The sequence below is a fragment of the Drosophila mauritiana genome, chromosome 3R (genome assembly GCF_004382145.1).
Source record: "Drosophila mauritiana strain mau12 chromosome 3R, ASM438214v1, whole genome shotgun sequence".
Classification (NCBI taxonomy): Eukaryota; Metazoa; Arthropoda; class Insecta; order Diptera; family Drosophilidae; genus Drosophila; species Drosophila mauritiana.
Window position 1 is genome coordinate 17,865,447 of NC_046670.1, and position 15,217 is coordinate 17,880,663.

The 15,217-nt window shown below is 42.5% G+C and overlaps 3 protein-coding genes across 5 annotated transcripts; 1 reads left to right on the forward strand and 2 right to left on the reverse strand.

Moving 5' to 3' along the window:
• Positions 1-3,889: 3,889 nt before the first annotated feature.
• LOC117142767 (beta-catenin-like protein 1) lies at positions 3,890-5,907 on the forward strand. The gene is made up of 4 exons (XM_033306949.1): positions 3,890-3,976; positions 4,034-5,467; positions 5,532-5,727; positions 5,788-5,907. Exons 1-4 carry the CDS (start codon positions 3,947-3,949, stop codon positions 5,871-5,873), a joined length of 1,746 nt encoding a protein of 581 aa, XP_033162840.1. The 5' UTR covers positions 3,890-3,946; the 3' UTR covers positions 5,874-5,907.
• Positions 5,908-5,939: 32 nt separating this feature from the next.
• LOC117142768 (succinate--CoA ligase [ADP-forming] subunit beta, mitochondrial) lies at positions 5,940-10,149 on the reverse strand. 3 transcript variants are annotated; one of them, XM_033306950.1, is made up of 10 exons: positions 10,071-10,149; positions 9,934-10,008; positions 9,048-9,151; positions 8,253-8,405; positions 8,028-8,190; positions 7,696-7,963; positions 7,586-7,588; positions 7,070-7,494; positions 6,832-7,001; positions 5,940-6,244 (listed from the first exon to the last, which is right to left on the reverse strand). In XM_033306950.1, the coding sequence occupies exons 2-10, from the start codon at positions 10,000-10,002 to the stop codon at positions 6,088-6,090; spliced, it is 1,512 nt and encodes a 503-aa protein (XP_033162841.1). In that variant the 5' UTR covers positions 10,003-10,008; positions 10,071-10,149; the 3' UTR covers positions 5,940-6,087. The 3 variants fall into 3 exon arrangements, with proteins under 3 accessions (XP_033162841.1, XP_033162842.1, XP_033162844.1); XM_033306951.1 differs by lacking the exon at positions 7,586-7,588; XM_033306953.1 differs by lacking the exons at positions 5,940-6,244; positions 7,586-7,588 and having other exon boundaries at positions 6,326-7,001.
• A 296-nt stretch (positions 10,150-10,445) lies between these two features.
• LOC117142766 (maternal effect protein oskar) lies at positions 10,446-13,726 on the reverse strand. The gene is made up of 4 exons (XM_033306948.1): positions 13,167-13,726; positions 12,500-12,929; positions 11,617-12,381; positions 10,446-11,557 (listed from the first exon to the last, which is right to left on the reverse strand). The coding sequence occupies exons 1-4, from the start codon at positions 13,699-13,701 to the stop codon at positions 11,455-11,457; spliced, it is 1,833 nt and encodes a 610-aa protein (XP_033162839.1). The 5' UTR covers positions 13,702-13,726; the 3' UTR covers positions 10,446-11,454.
• Between the last annotated feature and the right edge of the window lie 1,491 nt (positions 13,727-15,217).

Below are 15,217 nucleotides of genomic sequence, written 5' to 3' on the forward strand. Positions count from 1 at the left end.
GTGTCGGCGTAGATAACACGACTGATGGGGGAATCCTGAGATTGAAGTGCCCAAGATTGCGATGCCTAAGCAGACATTTAGGTTGGCTTAAGCAGCATGGCTGTGCTTAATTGATGGAGATGGAGAGTGAAGAAGATACTTCACAGAATGTAGTAGGACTAAATATAGTAGCGAAATGTTTTTGGATAATCTAAGGTGAATGCTAAACAGCTCATCGCTCGATTACTTGCCAATAAGATGGACATGTGGCAAGTGATCATCCAGATTCCTCTCGACCTTTCCCAGAAAACGAAGATCAGCTCATGCTACTTCAGTCTGCAAGTGTCTTTGGTTTATTTTTGGCACATGCAGTAGCAAGTGCAACAGAAAACGCTTCCCCCTCGAAATCTCCAGTTCCTTCGCTGAATCACTCCTCCTCTTGACAGACAATCAGGCTAGCTGGTGTTTATATACTCTTCAAAAGGGTGCATAAGCTATTGCAAGGATTTGAAAAATAATATATTTAATACAAATCTTTCATTTTCTTAAACTTTTGATATACTGCTGCTTAAGCATTTTATGCTAATTAATGAATTATAATCAATTTCAATTAAATATATTTCAGTTAAAAGGAGTTTTTGGTATGTATTTGTTTTATATTTATATTAAGTTGAGTAAAAATGGTTAAATATTATATTTTTATTTGAAAGGGTATGGCTTTTTCGATAAGCAATGGTTAAACAAACAGGCTTTTGTTTTTTGAGCAAAGTAACAAATCGGGCGTCGGTCGCTTAGACGATCGTGTCGAGTCGCCGTCGCATATTCATATTGTCCAGTAGTTGCAAGTAGCTAGTTGCTGTTGTTGTCGTTGTTGCTGCTGCCTTGCTGTTTTGTGCTGTGGCGCAGTTAAAGACACAATGACCTTGGGTGAAAGTTGCTCTCCATTTCTATTTTGTGTGTGTATTGTTGTTTGTTTGTTATTTTCTGTGTTTTGTGGCCCATTCGATGGGGTTGTTGCTGTTGCTGTCGCCTCTGCCATGCCATTTTTTACACACATACATATACACATGCATATATATTGTTATTTCTAACGATTTTGCCTTATTTGCTCTTGTCGCGCCCCGACTTCTTCCCTTTTTGTTTACGGCCATGATTTGTGTGTGCTTGGCTTTATTTGTTCGGATTGTGTTTTTTCCCCCCATTGTCGCTATTAGTTTTGATTACTTTTGCTCTTGATTGAGACTTTGATTGATGCAAGGTGGACGGGCGAGGGCGGTGGTGGGTGGGCGGCAGGAAGCAGCAGAGCTGCAAAGCAGAACGGAAATGGATCGCGTGCCGGAAGTGGAGGAGCTGAAGATCCATACTTGGACTTGTTCGGCTCGAAATTTCGCAATTTTCATAATTTATGCACTCGCTCATTTTCGGCAATTAAAAAATGTAATTCATAGCCGAAGTGCAACTTTTGATTTTGCAACAATCACTGCACTTATTCACGCCTCGCCGATCCGCTGACCAAGATTCTTGCGAGAATAAATCATGTCTGTAATAACATTATAATCAATTATTAATATTTAAGTGTTGTTCTGGTTTTATTATTGTTCTTGCAGCTCTGCAGAAAACATTAATTAGCAGCAAAAGCAAACAGTGCACAACGAAAATCTTATGAAATACGCAATTAAACTTGATTATTGTTACGATCCAAAAATGTAGAAGGCTACCAGTTGTTAAATGATTGTAACAAGATCAAAGGCAAGACTACACCGGATGCAAATTCTAAAGCGAAATTAATATTATTTATATGTATGTTGTCATTAGGGTTTTACAATGGTTTACCAAACGAGGTGCCCAAAATCACTTTACAGAACTTATATCTAGTCACAGGGAAAGTCTTTGAGCTCGAAGAGAAATATTTCACCATTTATTCCGTTCCGTTGTCAAGTTCGTGTTGCATTTTAATGGCACACACGATGGATGGCCTAAAACTGGTTGAGAACGGTTCAAGCCAAAAAATCCAAAACAGACGCGACGCGACTGCAATTAATTTACAATGCACAACGGCAACAACTACAGAAAAAACAACTAAAACAACAACATGAGCAGGCGGCGCGTGATCTATGCGATCAATGGTCAGTGGGGTTCCGAGTTGGCTATTCGAGGGGCTTGCGGGAGGGGGGCTCTACTACTTCAACCGACTGGCCAACGACAAGTGACCCCATTTTTATTGGAACCTCTAAACGTGCGGCGTTGTTGCTGCCGCTGCCGCTTGTTCTACTTTGAAATTTCACTTTTCAAATCCCAGCTCGTGTGTGAGTGTAGTAGATGCGGCCAAGCAGGCAGGCAAAAAAATAATTAATAAGAAAAACATAAAAAACGTGCGAGCATGCGTGAGTTCAAAGTAATTTCTTGCCAAGTTCGCTGCCTAAGTCTTTTGAATGGAGTGCAGTCAGTGCAAGGCAGCATTCGATGTGATGTACAATAATGCCAAAAAAAGCAGCACAGCACAATAATGCCGCACGAAATATTATGGGTATATTCCCCAAGAGAGACAGCCCCATCCACATCCACACAGCAACCAATGCAGCCAGAGAGCAAGACCAAGGCAACAACATTGACGATTTAACCTCAAACTTCAAAGTGTCACTGTCATGGCCCTTTTTACTACTCCGCCGCAGTCGAGCCGCGGCAACAAAAACAGCAACCAAGCCATCCGTCGTCTTCGTGGTAGTCGCCATAACCTGTTGGCAATTCAGTTTATGACTTTTTTGCCCGGCACAGTGTGGCCAAAATCCATAAATCCGTTATATATTTTGTATTTAACTTTTTCTAAGCATTCTTACACTTATAAATATAGTGAAAATAGGGTAATTTTATTTTTAAAATATTTCCCATTATTCATCTTAATTGAACTGTTGCTATATGATCATTTTAAAATTCCCATTTATTTTTTTTTTTGTAAAGCTCGAAGATTTCTCTAAGGTTTCGACCCACTGTTCGGGCTCACGTATTGCCACCAAAAGTGGGTCAGCATGAAACAAGCCAGAAAAAAGAAAAAAAGCGGCAGCAGCCACAGCAACAATACTAATACCAATACCACTACCAATGGCAACTGCACAGGCAGCAACAACAACGCCAAATCACGCTGACGAACTGAATTGAAAAAAAGACTGGCTCGAAGAAAGCACACACACCAGCGCACACAGACACACACACACACTCATAGACGCGAACAACTTGTTGAATTGCCAGAGCTTAAAGCAGTTGTAAATTTATTTTTGGGGCTTGGCCTTTAGGAATTTATGTAAACCCGTCGTCAAAGTCGCAGGCGCAGGGCTAAAACAGCCAAAGGCCTTTTTTTGGGAGGCTGGGTGGGCGAAAGAAATGGTTAATGGATTCAAGTTGATAGCTTTAAAATTCATATAAAAAGTATTAAGTATTTAAAGAATGTTTGAAGAAATTATAAACCATATTCCAGGTTTTTAAACTTATTAAAGCACTCTTAGGATTATTATTTTTGCTCTTTTATTTTATTATTTTATTTTTGCTTGTTGTAAAACTGTCTAGTAATTATTAGCATTATATATTAACCTAAGAAAAAATTCCTTTAGTTCAAGCCAAAATTAAAGAGCACAAATATTTAAAATCAACATATAATAAGGACTTAAAATTTGAATTAATTTTTGATCTTACATAAAATGTAAATAATAACAATATAAACAGTGTTTTTCATGCGAAATCCCACCACAAATTTAAATCAGAATTATGAATTAATTTGAAGTTAAATATGAATCAAGCAAAATATTGATGACACCTTCTAAGGGTTAAATGGATTGAGTCTCAGCTAAACCATGCTTATCATGGTTCTGCACCTATCTTGGTGCACCGACATTCACGTGCGGTTCACGTTCGATAGTATCGCTTAAGAATCGCCCAACGTTCCAGCACTAATTGTTTTTTAAGGCCCGCAAAAATGGACATCGGCGAACTGTTGGCGTTTAAGGTAAATATATAGGCGATACCAATGATATTCATGCACCTGGACCATTCCAAACTGTAGCCGGAACAGACGCCAAAGCGTCCGCACGACGACGAGGACGACGACTTCGATTTGGCGAGCTCGCACGGAAAACGGGGCGGTGTCGATGAGAAAACCAAACGCATGCGGCGCATCGCCGAAGCCAAGGAGTCCGCACACTATGTCAAGCAAAGTGGAGGAGCCACCGGTGGCAGCGGCACCTCCGCCTTCGAATTCGATCCGGAACTGACGGAGGAGGAGCGCCTGAACATCCTGAAGTACGTGGAGAACGAGGAGGCCGATGGCGATGTTCTGGATGAGCAGAGCCTGAAGAAACTGATACTGGTGTTCGAGAAGCGTAACTTGAAGAACCAGGAGATGCGCATCAAGTTCGCCGACTGTCCCGAAAAGTTCATGGACTCGGAGGTCGAGCTGCACACGGTAATCCAGGAGCTGAAGGGCGTGGCCACGGTGCCCGATCTGTATCCAATCCTCGTGGAGCTGCACGGCCTACACAGTTTGCTCGAACTGCTGGCACATCAGAACACAGACATAGCCGTGGCCGTGATAGATCTGCTGCAGGAAGTAACCGATGTTGATATCCTGGGCGAAAGTCAAGAGGGTGCCGAATCCTTGATCGAAGCGCTGAGAAAAGAGCAAATCTGTGCTCTGCTTGTCCAGAATCTGGAGCGACTGAACGAACAGGTTAAGGAGGAGGCCGACGGCGTGCACAATACGCTGGCCATAGTGGAAAACCTTACCGAAATCGATTCGGAATTCGTGAAGGAAGCCGCTGAACAGGGACTGCTCGCCTGGCTGCTGAAACGCCTGCGCGGCAAGTCGCCCTTCGATCCCAACAAACTCTACTGCAGCGAGATACTTTCCATACTTATACAAACGGAGAACGAGAACCGATTACTGCTGGGCTCTCTGGATGGCGTGGATGTGCTGCTCCAGCAGCTGGCTGTCTACAAGAGACACGATCCCGCCAGCAACGAGGAGCAGGAGTACATGCAGAACCTCTTCAATTGCCTTTGTTCCGCCTTGATGGCCCGCGAGAATCGCGATCGTTTCCTCAGCGGCGAGGGTCTGCAGCTGATGAACCTAATGCTGCGCGAAAAGAAAATGTCCAGAAATGGATCGCTTAAGGTTTTGGATCATGCCATGGCTGGCCAGGATGGCAGAGACAACTGCAACAAGTTTGTCGAGATTCTCGGCTTGCGCACCATTTTCCCACTCTTCATGAAAACGCCCAAGCGCAACAAGCAGCGCCTGATCTCCGCCGATGAGCACGAGGAGCATGTGACCTCCGTGATCGCATCAATGCTGCGAAACTGCAAGGGCACACACCGCCAGCGAATGTTGGCCAAGTTCACGGAGAATGATCACGAGAAGGTGGATCGCCTGCTGGAGCTGCATCTTAAGTATCTGGCCAAGGTGGAGGCCATAGACAAGGAGATCGATCAGCAGGCTAAGGTACGAACTGAAGCTTTAATTGTAACCATAAACTAATCATTTGAAAACCAATATCATGCCACAGGATCCCAGCATTGATGAGGACGAGGAGGCGGAGAATAACTATATAAAACGATTGACCGGCGGTCTGTTCACGCTGCAGCGCATCGACTACATCCTGCTGGAGGTCAGTGCCACTGGCGACACCGTCAAGCAGCGTGTTCTGCAGATCCTTAACTTGCGCGGCGCATCCATGAAGACCATACGCAGCATTATGAGGGGTAAACCTCAAATGGAATGCCCAGAAAAAATCAAATGCTAAATTTCAAATTCATTCACAGAATATGCTGGCAACCTGGGCGATGGCGACACCGACTGGCGGGAACAGGAGCAGACCCACATATTATCTCTAGTCGATCGTTTCTAAGGCTCAAAACAGAATAAACAAAACATAAATATGACGAAAATCTTTAAAAATGTGGCGGGTCAGAAGTTTACATCTGAAATTTGAGATTACAATTTTGAACAATGAAATTGTTGTGGATTTTGAATTTAAGCAATGGCTTCCTTCTTATTGATGTTGTAAGTCTCAAACACATCCGGCTCGATCCTGCCTTGTTTATTACAAAATGTGTATCCCTTTACTTTTTACCTTTCTTGTCGCAAATGTCTTTCTTTTCTTCCTTTTTCTTTTCCTCTTTTTTTGTGCAATCAGATTTCTTGTCATCTTTCTTCTCCGACTTCTGGACACCCTTACTGTCCGCCTTTTTTTGATCTTTCTTGCAAGCGCCCTTGCCTCTAAGTTACAGTGATTAATGTTAGTAACTATTTAAAAATAAACTAAAAGCAGTCTTTGGATAACGCAAAAGGCAGGTTCGGTTTATGATTGTTTGGTGTTTTAATTTAAAGCAAACTAAATAGCATAATACACAAGATGATGCATCTGCTTTAGAAGCAGCGTCGCGTTTCAATAAATAAAATTTAAATGAACTTTTGCAAAAATCACAATTAAAACGTATTTTCATTTCCATTTTCTATTATTCACGTGCAATTAATGTTGACTATTTAAGATACAATATAGAAATTGTTTAGGTGCAAAGAGAACACTCAACTTGCTCGATTATTCGAATTATCTATGACATATCCTTAGGACTTTAAACAGCTTTAAACTTAACATTTTTGCAAAATTAATTCATCAATTGTTCGACCGATCGTTACGAATACATAATGCTCTAACTACGAACCGATGGCATAGTTTCATTGAGTAGTTTACGTGTGGCTAGAGTAAATGTTGGGTTTTGGTTCTACTTTTTTGTCGACTTTCATTTTGTGTCCGCGTGTGCTTATGAGTGTTGACTTAGCCGGTAACTGATGGAGCTATCTACTTTTGGGCATCGGGAATCTCGAAGTTCACGTCCATCTTCATTTCGCGGGCCAGTTTGACGATTTGCGCCAAGTGCACGGCGAGATCGGCAGCCTTGTCCAGATCATCGCGGGCCAGAATCTTCAGTCCAGATGTGCGAATCAGTTCGCGGGCCTCCTTGACTTTGGTTCCCTGCAATGCAAACCAGTTTTGTTTAGCATATTTCTGCAACTCAGATAAATGCATCCATGAAAACTCACCTGAAGACGCACAACCACGGGCATGTTCAGATTCAGATCCTTGGTGGCGGAGATGATACCCTCGGCAATGACATCACATCGCATAATACCACCGAAGATGTTGACCAGAATGCAAAGCACCTTCGGATCGGAAGTGATGATCTTGAAGGCGGCCTTGACCGCCTCGGCAGTGGCACCACCACCGACATCCAGGAAATTGGCCGGTTCACCACCATACAACTTAATGATATCCATGGTGGCCATGGCCAGACCGGCGCCGTTCACCATGCAGCCGATGGTGCCATCCAGGGCAATGTAGTTCAGATTGTATTTGGCAGCCTCGACTTCCTTGGGATCCTCCTGGGTCCAATCGCGCAGCGCAAACAGCTCCTTCTGACGAAACTCGGCGTTGTCATCGAATCGCAGCTTAGCATCCAATGCGAAGACTACGGGTAAGCATTTAAAGTTGTTACAAATCATTACGTTTAAACATAGTTTAATGGATGGAAAGCGTTATTATTGGTGAAATATACTTACAGCCTGGACAGAAAACATGAAATCCAGTACAATGACATTCACAAATGAGTTAGTTCGTTAGGATGAGACAGACATTAGAATTAGACCACAACACATGAAACCAAACTTACAGCCGGACATGGCATCCTCGGCATAGGGGTTGATCTCAACCAGGAGGGCATCCTTCTTGACGAACAGGTCATACAGATTCAACAGCATCTGGACATGTGTGTCCTCGCCGTCGCCGCCCAGACCAACCTTCTTGACGATCTTTTCGGCCTGTTCACTGGTCAAACCAGTGCCAATATCGATGGGTTCGTACAGAATGGCATCTGGACTGCTGGCAGCCACCTCCTCAATATCAACACCACCCTCCTTGGAGGCGATCAGCACGGGACCCTGGAAATTTAATCGTCTTCTGTAACTTAATGGGATCGATCAAGTGAATGGGTATAGGTCTCACGTTAAAGGCACGCTCCATCATCACGGCGAAGTAGAACTCACGGCGGGGGAACTTCCTTTCGGCAACCATCACCTTCTTGCAGATGCGACCGGCTGCTCCAGTTTGCTTGGTGACCAGAAGCTGATCAATCATCTTGCCTGAAAGTTCCTCAGCGGTCTGGGGACTGCACAGTAAGATTTGTTATTTATGTTTCACTGTAGATATCAGACTTATATAACAACTTACTCGTATACCACTCGCACACCTCCCTTCAGGCCATTCTTAAAGGTTCCCTTGCCTCGTCCTCCGGCCAAAACCTGAGCCTTCAGCACCAGGTTATCGGTCTTCAGCTTGGTGGCGATATCGTTGGCCTCCTTGCCGTTCTTGGCAACAGCGAAACTGCAAAATTAATGAATCACTTAGTACATGAAATAATTTCGGGGGCTCTCTGAAAAATTGTTGCTAGAAACATTTCACGTAAATTCCCTTATCAGTAACCACAAAGGTTGAAAATTGAGACAAGGTTATTCGGTCATTCGGGAGATGACAAGCCCACTTTTTAGAAAATAAAACAGTCGCCTGATTTTATTTGAATAATAGGAAATCAAAATATTCTAGCTTTGCAATTGTTTAAATTTAAATTACAGGTATTTTAAACATTAAAATATATTTTCTTTACCCAAGGTATATGTATACTTAGTTAGTGTAATTATGATAGACGTAAACTAATGCCGCTTCCATCTTATCAAAGCCCACGTCACTGACCCTTGTCACTTTACGCCGATCAAAGTGTGTTATAGTATAAAACTTGTTATCACCCTTATCATCGGCGGCTGCGTTTCTCTGGTTTGTTTACCCCGTAGTCGGGCTATACTCAATGCATATTATTAAGTTAAGACAAAGTCCAAAACGCACATAAGCCAAAGGAAACAGACGACGCAACGACAACGCGGCACTTTCATTGAACTTTGGACCGCGACTTTGACGCAAATTGTTGGTTGTTTGCTCGCGATTTTGATAATTCCGATTAGGTTTACTCACCGAGGTGTTGGGATCTTGGCCTCATTGAGCAGACTGTAGGAAACGTGTTCCTGGACATTGAGGTTCCTCAGCTGCTGGACGGCGATGGGAGCCAGGCCAAGAATCTGAAAAGGATAAATTTGTCATATTAGTATACGAAAATTAGATGCTAATTAAAGAGATCAAAATAAACAATTAGAAATGTATTTAAAAAGATTAAAAAGAACGATTTCGGAACTGATTGTACTATCTTATAAATGAAACCTTAATTCCAGTCACGAGGTCATTGTCAAGCAAAAATTAAACATAAAAAAACTGGTTCGGTGATTCATGCGAAAAAAACATAAACAAAAAGCGGCGAAAAGAGACAAAATCTGGGTTAAGAGCAAGTTCGTCCGGCTAACGGCGTTTCCCGGTGATAACCGAAACTAATTCACAGATTAAGAACTTAATTAGAGGGCCCGGCGACAACAGCAACAACAACCACAAACGATAAGCAACAGTTGTCAGCTGCTCATTGATAAAAAACAAACTAAATTAAGTGGGGGAATAAATGGGGCTTTCAAGGTCCCCCACACACACACAAATGCGTACGAAAAGCGCACAGTTGCGTCACACTGACACAATAAAAAAGTCAGGTGTCTTCGGCGATCGTGACTCTCTTTAAATCTCACACTCTCCCCGTTTCTCTGGAGAAATATTTAGTTAACAAATGGAAAGAACTTAAATTAGCGCTACAGTTTTTTTTACCGATAAACGATCAGCATTTCACATGTGTGAGTAAGAGAGAGAGAGAGAGTGAAAGGGAGAGAGTAGCTGTTCACCTCTCTCTTTTCGCCTTATTATGTAAAGCGACGGATTTTCGCATTTTTTACACACAAATATGACCACTAATTGGCGAACTCACCTTTTTCACGGCCGCTGGCCTAACGGCTTCGATCAGGGGGCCGCCAGTTCGTGCCAAGAATGAAGCCATTTTGTTCTGAAATTGAATGGGAACGTACGTTTAACGATTTGAAAGCGAATTTTGACGTTACTGCTTACATTTCAAGATTTTTTTGCCGTCGCCTGCTGATGGAGGTGGTAGAGCTTCGATAGCAGGGACTTTTTTATGCTTTTACAATCGAAAATGCCGAAAAACTATCGTGCACTCAATGCAAGGTGGGAAACTGTAATATATTAGCAAAGATTCAAACCATATTGGCGGGAACTTTTAAAATTGTATACCAACTAAATTGGCTTTCAACTAATGTAGTTTTATGATAATATAATCGCCAATATAAAATAATATAATTACTAATGTCACAAAATAATCTAGACCACTTTTAAATCAAAATTAATTCGATTAGTTCCCATTTACTTTGAACATAACTTTAATCAAACAAAATCATTGTTTTCCCTTTTGAGTTATTATTTTTTCATTTTTTTTTTTGATTTTACATTGCAGCTTGTTATAGGACAAAAAAAACGTGATCACCATCAATACATACAATTAACATACATTCAAGACAATAAATAAGTTTATAAATAGTAGATAGCTATCTAGAAGACTTTAAAGTAGAGCTGTAAATTACGCCAGAATTCTACACTGTGCTACAAACAAGCGCTTAGTGCGCACTTCCGGTTGCGTGTCTGCAGCAGAGTGTAAGCATATTATAAACTTTTTTGAAAACGGAAACAGGAAGACGAAAATCGCGCAAATGCTTCACTTGAATTTGCTTGAGCACATTAATAATAAATCAGCCGCGGCGTTGATTTTGTGCAAGCGAATTTTCCAAGTGAAGCAAGTGCATTTTCATTACGGCCAAAATGCAGCATGGCTCATATGTATACGAACCACGCCCACTACGCCCTTCTTTTTAAGGGGAAGTGGCAGGTTGTGATACAGGAGCATGCCGAATTTTGGCCCACACAAAAAGTATATAGAACAAAAAACAGTTTATAAGCATTGCAATGATTTGCATTTAAATTCCATTTCGCAGTGTAATCTGATTTTGTAAAAACGGATTTCAAGGCAAAATGGTTTTGGGAAAAGCGGAAAAGTTTGAAGAGAAGTTTTCAGCTGCTTGCACTTATTTTGCATTTGATTATTTTACACAGCTTTTGGGATAGCAGCAAAAAGTGTGCAGAAAATCAATGGCATCGGCAAAACAAATCACAGACAGCGGAAAATGGAGAAGTTAAAATCTAACATAGAACACAAAACACACAATAATATACAATAATGGACTAGGACAAGTGAACGAACATATAAATAAACAAAGACAGGGGACATACTACATATAAAACATATTAAAACTAAGCGAATTCCGTAAAAGCAGCGATCCATCAGCGTAAATCGTAAAATCATCAAAAACTTCTTCTTTTGTCGGTTCCGGTGCCAGCCCAGTCAAAATCTACACATATGTATCTTGATTAAGAACCCAACTTAATACTCCAGACTCGTTTCAATAATTTGCAGCACACGCTGCCGCCCGATTTTGTTCCAGAACAGATAGGGTTCCTTGGAACCGGTGACTTGGCGTGGTGATCTGAAAAGTGTCACAAATCGTAAATTCTTATGATACATTTATATAGTATAATGTCTTACGTCTGAAAGCAATCAAATCGCACAACGCCCCTTTCGTTGACAAGACATGAGTGTATGTCGATGACCTTTAGGTGACAGCACTCGCTTCGGATAAACTTGTTGAATCGGTAGATCTTGTCACACAATACCTTGTCGTGGCAATAGTTGCCCAGCGGTGCAAGATTTGTGAGAATCGGCACCAATCGCATATTGTGCATCTCCTTGATCAGCAGCCGGAAATCGTGCTCGATCTGAACCAAAGGCCTGCCACGCATAATGTCCACCGATCCGATATTGACGATGATCTGGGTACCCTCGGGTAATTGGACTCTTTTCAAACGATTTCGGGCGCCACTGATCGTCAGTCCGGATACACAAAGTCCTGACTGCAGGACGCGTTCGTGCCGCCTAAAACGGCATTTTAGCTCCATTCGGGCGAGATATAGCATAAAATCATCGCCCATAAGCGGAAAGTCCAGCAGATAGGCATCGTAATCCGAGTTAATCGTCAGCAGAGAATCGTTGTAGGTTCCACTGGTTAAAATCGTGGGCGTGGGCGTCATTTCGTGGCGTCTCTTCAATACGTTCATGTCGTTAAATGGATGCACAAAGATGCCCAAATGGCGGTTTTCAGTCGGTTCGGTTTTCTTGCTCTGGGTTCTGCAGCAGCTTGGCTGTTGCCCCGGTGCAGCCAAATGGGTTGGTTCCTCCGGGGCATCGCTGTAGATGTTGATGGGTACTGGCATTTGGGGCGCATTTACGCTGGCTTGCTGGTAGAAATTGTTGCTAGGAGTTCAGTAGAAGGAATAGTACATTTATTAACTAAATAAATAGAAACTAAGGTTTCTTATATGCATTTTTGCTATAGGTACACTCTCTGCATAAACACTTGTTCAGTACTCACAGATGCTTCCAATTATCCTGGTAGCACCAGTTCGACTCCGCTGCCTCATTGGCCATTTGGTGCAGCGAAGCCGGTCTGGTGGCGATCTCCTTGGTCTGCTCATTCGTTATCTTGGGCACGGTCCTCGGGCTGGTGTTCAGCTGGGACAGAGCCCTCCGTTTAAAGGGATTCTTCCAGTAGCGTGGTGGTGCTCGTGGTATGTTCTCCAGGGACGGAGCTCCGCTGCTGTAGTCGCTGGTGCTGTTGGTGGTGCGCTGTTTCTGGTTGAGCACCATATCCAGGAGGTGACCGTTCTTCAGGTTCGCTTTCAGGTTGAAGATCCGTTTCCCGGTCTCGCTGCACTCGGCGGTCACATTGGGAATGGTCAGCAGGAAGTCCGTCACGTTGTCGTGCAGTGGAAAGGGATTGCCCGTCAGTTTTCGATATTCACCTGGAAGATTTGGAAAAATATTGAACAAATTCTATAAATAAATATACTAAAATATAAAAGTTATATAATCCAAATAAGATTGAATAACCTACTTAAAGCTTATAAATTCTAGATGTCTAACTCAATAAAGCCACTTAGAGAAAGTTCTGAAGTGTTTGATGAAGTCGAAACTTCTGGAAAGATTTTTCCAAGAAGAAAGCTTTCAAAGTGTGCTTGAGAAAACATAAAGCTACTCACTCTTGATGTTCGATATCGTGATTCCATTCTGGGCGTGGCTCAGCAATATGGCGCGCACCTCGGCATCTATATCGGGATAATCCTCGCGCACGGATATATAGTTGCTCTCGATAATGGTCATGTTGCTCTCGCTGGTGTTGTTGTTGCTGCTGTAGGTGATTTCCTTGGTGGAAATCTGAGTGGACGAGAAGAGTCTGGCTACGATTTGCAACTGCTGGCTGCTCTGCCGGCTGGTGAGTTCATGAGCCACCAATGGCACCTTCCACAACTCCGGCGATTCGGTTTTGCGCGCCGATTTGAAGATCTTCTGAAAGCGTTCACCGCATGCGGAGAAATCGGACTTTACGAAGATCTTGTAGAGGCGGCTGGATGAACTCTTGCGAAAGGAACCGAATGGCTGGAGTTTTTCGCGCAACTGCTGGAAACACGTGGTCAGCCGCTTTTTCACGGACTTTAGATAATAGGTTTTGGCGGAAGTATTGGTGCTGGTATAACTGATCGGTTTGCTGGGGAATTCACTTGTGACTGTGGCCATCGCTTGGAGGAAAGTGATCCAATATTCTTGGATCCCTCGCCATCGCGGTCCACTTCTCCATTCATCTGGATTTTGGAGACTTACGGTGGTTTTCGTACTGGAAGGCGAAAGAGCACGCGCAAAAGAAGTAACGGTGAGCAGTTTGCAGAGATAATGTTTCCAGATCAACAGAATTTGTGAAAATACATTAGGGTGGTACAACCAAAAATTTGGCAAAAATTAAAAATCTGGCTTCAGAAGCTAGAAATATGCTATATATATATTCATTTTCTTTTATTTTTTTTTTCAGGCTTTTATCAATTTGTTCCCATTTGCCCACCATTAGGTTAACATTCAAAGCAGGCCACGTAGCCAGTAAAAACAATTAAACGAAATTACCACCTGCATAGCCATTTGACGACCATTACACAAAACAGTTTGCACTCCGTTCCAGCTGGACATTCGTTTTAATGGCCTTTCTCCTGGTCCAGATTAGAAAACAGCACGCCAGTGGGTCTGCAGTGCTTGATAAGTAATTACGAAATAGCATATAAATTCCAGAGTAACTCAAATGGTGCCGACGAGCGTTACCACGTGCGGTGCTCTGGTGGTCTGTCGGCTAATCGGCAAATGGAGCTGCTTGGCAGCAATTCCCCAGGAGATGATTATCCATCCATACAGCAAGTGCACCTGGAACTCCGAGAAGGGTAATGGAGGCACTTGCTCTGAGGGTTAGTCCAGCGATTGATGGATGACTCAGGGGCTTTCTTACATCTCGTGATGATTCCGGCACCCCGGAAGAAGCACAGACAATCGGAAGGAGGATTATGGCCTCTTAGCTTAAGCAACTTGATACAGTCAAACATCAGTAATGCGTACCAGCAAGAAGTTAAATTGGTAAAAACACATTTTACTTAGCTAGTAGATCCGAAAAGTTTGGAAAAAATCATTTTTAAAAAATGTTGATGTGTTCAAAGGGTAATATATATAGAATGGGGAAGTGCCACTACAACATATCTGTAATTTCCTGTAAGTAAGTGCTTCCTTATAGATGTTGTACTGTATATTTTCCCCTAGCCCTGCCTTAATTGCAGAGGAAGCTGCAGAGACGTGACGAGCAATACAATTTATATGTAGAAAAACTGGGCAAGAACATGTGGTCCAATTGATAAATCTCGCCCCATCTCCCAATTTCTGTTTGCTGAATGTGTAAGCCCAATAATTTAGAGTGGGATGAATCAGCCGGATTTTCGTGCCATTCAATTTTCCCTTTCGGGTGGTGTTTCAAATATTTTGAATGCACTCGCACAGCACAGGGCAATTGTCCGGTAATAATAGTAATTTGCCTTCCAGGGCCTCTCTCATTCTCTCTACTCCCACCTAAGAATTACAGTGGTCACTCGATTGTAAGGTAAGGAAATATATATATATGTTATTTTGTTACTTTCTTGTATTTTTATAAGCGTAATCGTTTGAAGTAACCAGTGAATAATACATTTGTTTAATATTTTTAACATTTTTTACATTTTCCTACTCT

Coding starts and splice junctions, on each gene's coding strand:
- LOC117142767 (XM_033306949.1), top strand. CDS start 3,947: ATGGACATCGGCGAACTGTTGGCGTTTAAG. Junction 3,977..4,033: donor GCGAACTGTTGGCGTTTAAG/GTAAATATATAG, acceptor TCCAAACTGTAG/CCGGAACAGACGCCAAAGCG. Junction 5,468..5,531: donor AGATCGATCAGCAGGCTAAG/GTACGAACTGAA, acceptor ATCATGCCACAG/GATCCCAGCATTGATGAGGA.
- LOC117142768 (XM_033306950.1), bottom strand. CDS start 10,002: ATGGCTTCATTCTTGGCACGAACTGGCGGCCCCCTGATCGAAGCCGTT. Junction 9,152..9,933: donor GGCCAGCGGCCGTGAAAAAG/GTGAGTTCGCCA, acceptor TATCCTTTTCAG/ATTCTTGGCCTGGCTCCCAT. Junction 8,191..8,252: donor GGTGTGCGAGTGGTATACGA/GTAAGTTGTTAT, acceptor CTTACTGTGCAG/TCCCCAGACCGCTGAGGAAC.
- LOC117142766 (XM_033306948.1), bottom strand. CDS start 13,701: ATGGCCACAGTCACAAGTGAATTCCCCAGCAAACCGATCAGTTATACC. Junction 12,930..13,166: donor CACGATATCGAACATCAAGA/GTGAGTAGCTTT, acceptor CAAATCTTCCAG/GTGAATATCGAAAACTGACG. Junction 12,382..12,499: donor CAGGATAATTGGAAGCATCT/GTGAGTACTGAA, acceptor CTGAACTCCTAG/CAACAATTTCTACCAGCAAG.